The sequence below is a fragment of the Littorina saxatilis genome, linkage group LG14 (genome assembly GCF_037325665.1).
Source record: "Littorina saxatilis isolate snail1 linkage group LG14, US_GU_Lsax_2.0, whole genome shotgun sequence".
Taxonomy (NCBI): domain Eukaryota; kingdom Metazoa; phylum Mollusca; class Gastropoda; order Littorinimorpha; family Littorinidae; genus Littorina; species Littorina saxatilis.
In genome coordinates this window covers 26,669,418-26,674,417 of record NC_090258.1, presented here as the reverse complement: position 1 = coordinate 26,674,417, position 5,000 = coordinate 26,669,418, and the positions used below count along the sequence as shown (strand labels likewise).

At 44.0% G+C, this 5,000-nt stretch overlaps 1 protein-coding gene across 1 annotated transcript in view; it reads right to left on the bottom strand.

The window, feature by feature from the left end:
• Positions 1 to 3,999, bottom strand: part of LOC138946563 (thrombospondin type-1 domain-containing protein 7A-like) — a gene marked incomplete at its 5' end in the record, with an annotated part of 24,246 nt that extends 20,247 nt beyond the window's left edge. Inside the window, 3 exon segments of the mRNA XM_070318005.1 lie at positions 1 to 108; positions 1,512 to 1,689; positions 3,815 to 3,999. The exon segment at positions 1 to 108 is cut by the window's left edge and continues 71 nt beyond it. Of these exon segments, the coding sequence (XP_070174106.1) occupies positions 1 to 108; positions 1,512 to 1,689; positions 3,815 to 3,999 (471 nt within the window).
• Positions 4,000 to 5,000: the final 1,001 nt, after the last annotated feature.

The following is a 5,000-nucleotide window of genomic DNA, read 5'->3' as shown; positions in this document are numbered from 1 at the left end:
GTTGCTGTATGCCAGAACCACACGTTACGCTACAGGAACTCCACGGTGTCCATGGCGACAGCTTGCAGTCTATGGGGCAAGGCAGGTAGCAGTCCTCCTCTTGATATTCTGAATGGACAGAACATTTCTTTTAATGAGTGTCATTAACAGACCCAAAGACGAATTGTCCTGCAGAGCATCGTCCTCCTGGTAATCTGAATGAACAGAAGCTTTGATTTGATTAGCACGGTAGCTCAGTTGCTAGTGCACTTGACTTGTGGTCCGAGGGTCACGGGTTAGAATCCAGCTTTAAACAAGTCGCGTAAGGCGAAAATACAACATTTAGTCAAGTACCTGTCGAACTCACAGAATGAAACTGAACGCAATGCAACGCAGCAAGACCGTATACTCGTAGCATCGTCAGTCCACCGCTCATGGCAAAGGCAGTGAAATTGACAAGAAGAGCGGGGTAGTAGTTGCGCTGAGAAGGATAGCACGCTTTTCTGTATCTCTCTTCGTTTTAACTTTCTGAGCGTGTTTTTAATCCAAACATATCATATCTATATGTTTTTGGAATCAGGAACCGACAAGGAATAAGATGAAAGTGTTTTTAAATTGATTTCGAAAATTTAATTTTGATCATAATTTTTATATATTTAATTTTCAGAGCTTGTTTTCAATCCAAATATAACATATTTATATGGTTTTGGAATCAGCAAATGATGGAGAATAAGATAAACGTAAATTTGAATCGTTTTATAAAAAATTTTTTTTTTACAATTTTCAGATTTTTAATGACCAAAGTCATTAATTAATTTTTAAGCCACCAAGCTGAAATGCAATACCGAAGTCCGGCCTTTGTCGAAGATTGCTTGGCCAAAATTTCAATCAATTTGATTGAAAAATGAGGGTGTGACAGTGCCGCCTCAACTTTTACAAAAAGCCGGATATGACGTCATCAAAGGTAGTTATCGAAAAAAAGAAAAAAACGTTCGGGGATATCAATCCCAGGAACTCTCATGTACAATTTCATAAAGATCGGTCCAGTAGTTTGGTCTGAATCGCTCTACACGCACGCACACACACACATACACACATACACCACGACCCTCGTTTCGATTCCCCCTCTATGTTAAAACATTTAGTCAAAACTTGACTAAATGTAAAAATGGGATAATATTGTCATACCTCCACATAACAACAATCAACGTTCTGACTGCTTGCTGTGGTGAGTTGGAAATGTCAATGAATCAATGACTTCAAAAGCCACCATAGGCTTTTACACAATTAAATCATCAGGAAATTCCTTATGCGCACAGAGAGCTTTGTGATGTGTCATCAATCGGAAGGAAGGTCTTATCCCATGTTAAAGCATGGCTAGATCTTTGATGGACAGCTGAGCTGGTTTTTTTACGGGAATAAGTGTGTATTTAAGTTGCACTGGACAGGACAGGAAATGAGGGACATCGCGTCTTGCCTCGCAGCCTCACCTTTGCCAGATATTTACACCCTAGATATTATTTCCACCTCACCTGTGGGAGAACAGCTAGCAGCTCCTTCAACGTCTCTGGCACTGGTCTGGCATGATATGGCTTTATATCTCACACCCTTCCCACAGTAGGCCTGGTTTGGAATCTCGCTGACGTTCGTGTCGTTCAGTGTTCGAGACTGAAGACTCTTCAGCGACATTTGAGCGAATTTCGCGCCCACCTGTGTAAATAAGTATTATGTTATACTTATAGTAATAATAATTTCAAAAAAATCTCGGATAAATATTGCTAGATATAAAGCAGATGTTATCGAGAAAAAAACACCACAAAAAAACAAACACACGGATATGCTTTGTAGCGACATTTTAAAAAGCAATAGGGAGAGATTCTTCAGAGACATTGTAGCGATCTTGGCGCAAACCTGTGTATATTATAACATTATATCAATTATTTGTGCTCAAGAAAAATCCGATGGATTTTCATGAAGAATTATACAAATGGAAACAAAGTTGTAAATGATAAACCAACGCTAATAATGATGTAATGTAGACATTGGTTGTGATGAGTAATATGTGTTTAGTACACTTAGTTTTGTGCAGTCCGAAATGGCGGTATTATTTCATTAGAATGCTTGGAATTAGCAGTTTGTTAAACAGCTAGTTTTGTTATATACAAACAGCTGTGTCTTCAGGGGCGTAGGCATTAACATAGATTACAAAAGAGCAAGAAAAGAGAGAGAGAGAGAGAGAGAGAGAGAGAGAGAGAGAGAGAGAGAGAGAGAGAGAGAGAGAGAGAGAGAGAGAGAGAGAGAGAGAGAGAGAGAGAGAGAGAGAGAGAGAGAGAGAGAGAATGGGGGGGGGGGACTACAATATACGAAGAAAAAGTCATGCGAATTTCCATTGAAAGCCAAAAGATGTCACAATAAAAGGCACAAGCAAAGTAACCAAATCGACAAAGCAAACGGTGACATCAACAGATTTCAAGAAAGAGGAAATAGAAAAAAACGTCACAGCACATTCTTGAAGCAACCCATTATGGGCAGAATACACCTGCGCAGAGTCAGCGGCACAGACGACGCACTGCATATTATTTACGCTGCGTTGGGGATTATGACGAGTACTTGGCCTGTTTTCTTTTCACGCAACGTGTAGCGGGCTGGGATAATCTGCAGTGCGTCGTCTAAGGCCCGGCGCTCACCTATGTAACTACCGGCACGGTTGGCCTAGTGGTAAGGCGTCCGCCCCGTGATCGGGAGGTCGTGGGTTCGAACCCCGGCCGGGTCATACCTAAGACTTTAACATTGGCAATCTAGTGGCTGCTCCGCCTGGCGTCTGGCATTATGGGGTTAGTGCTAGGACTGGTTGGTCCGGTGTCAGAATAATGTGACTGGGTGAGACATGAAGCCTGTGCTGCGACTTCTGTCTTGTGTGTGGCGCACGTTATATGTCAAAGCAGCACCGCCCTGATATGGCCCTTCGTGGTCGGCTGGGCGTTAAGCAAACAAACAAACAAACAAACGTGGAGAAAGGAGACCAGAAACCACAAAACTCCACAGTGTCACGACAGAAGGGAGACCAGAAACCACAAAACTCCACAGTGTCACGACAGAAGGGAGACCAGAAACCACAAAACTCCACAGTGTCACGACAGAAGGGAGACCAGAAACCACAAAACTCCACAGTGTCACGACAGAAGGGCTAGCCATCTCTGACTTAATTGAGCTTTATGTTGACTTCGCGAAGTCTTTTTATCGAAAATACGTTGCCAAAGCGTCGTGCAGCCAGCTTCAAGAAGTAGACTTCGCGACCTCAACTTGACCCAACTAAGATCAGGCTTCACAGTGCAAAACCAGACAGGCTAGCCATCTCTGACGTCGAGAATGACGAAAACACACACAAACTTCACAGTACAAAAACAGACAGGCTTTTAGCCATCTCTAACGTCGAGAATGAGCAAAACACACACAAACTTCACAGTACAAAAACAGACAGGCTATAGCCATCTCTGACGTCGAGAATGACGAAAACACACACAAACTTCACAGTACAAAAACAGACAGGCTATAGCCATCTCTGACGTCGAGAATGACGAAAACACACAAACTTCACAGTACAAAAACAGACAGGCTATAGCCATCTCTGACGTCGAGAATGAGCAAAACACACACAAACTTCACAGTACAAAAACAGACAGGCTATAGCCATCTCTGACGTCGAGAATGACGAAAACACACACAACCTTCACAGTACAATACCAAACAGGCCGGCTAGCAACGGCTATACGTCGAACGTGAAGAAAACACCGACAGACTTGACAACATGGTGTTCACATCTGAGAAAGGCTACCTGTTTGTCCCCGTTAAGATTTGACCCTGAGTCCCAATGCCACATCACCTCTTCCGACGGCCTGAGGATGCAGTCTGACCACTGGCCAATGACCACAGGCCGGAGACTGTCGCACACACACGCCTCCTGCTCGTCCAGGGGGTACTTGTTCTGGTTCCGGCAGTCCGGGTTGGTCTTGCTGTCCCCTGGAAGGAAGGGAAAAAGAGGTTTACATGTTTCATGTTGAGTATGTTACACAAGGTAGACATACAGAATACTACATGCCTTAATTGCTGTGTTGTTCCAGATTTACACGGGTTTTTTTTCTCAACAATATTGAAATGCGAGCGAAACAGCAAACGCAAAAGTATTCCTAGAATGACGTATGTCTCGGTGGAGTTGTTTTCATGAGCAGAAGAAAATTAGGTGCCTTCCACATAAGACTAGTTTGACCCGACCTCATTTACATGATATACTAACGTGTGAGTGTATGGTTTAGTCATGTCATGGGTGGTCTCTTTCACCTATGTAGGATAAAGTGTGTTATTGTTCAAAGATGCTTGTAGCATTCATTTTACCGGGTCTTTGCATAGAGCCATACAGACCAACGAAACAGCATTGACCCCATGGCGCTAAAGCCCTGTCCAGACTTGGACGCCGTTTTACGCTATATGCGCCGCAGGCCGTTTTGTGCGTCGCGCGTGATTTTGCCGAGTGGCCACACATCGACGACTTTTTTCACAACGCGGTATCAGTGGAGCGCAAGCGTCAAGGTCACCTGACAGGAAGGTCAACACGCTAGCGGTAATTTGCAAAGATGGCTGCGTACATACAAAACAGTGACAGTTGCATCGACTGCCACGCCGCGAACTTTGCGTCCCTGTTTTTGTATAACTTGGAAAATGTATTCCACAGGGATTCGTGGCTTCTGTATAGATCGATAAGTTCGCCGATCTGTGTCGAAGAGATACTTAGAGTCTACCCACAATCCAACTCGATCTGACGGTTGACGTCATCGCTCTGGTTTTCTCTGATTGGTCAAATTTCCGTCGTTCTATTTCTGTGTCAGAGAAATTAGAACACGCTCTATTCTTCTGCAGATAACGCTTCGCGATCATAGCCCGCCGCGGCGTGCCCAGCGGGACCGTTTTGAGCATAAGTCAAATGTGGACAGGGTCAGCCTGGAGTGTCTGGACAGGCCTTTACC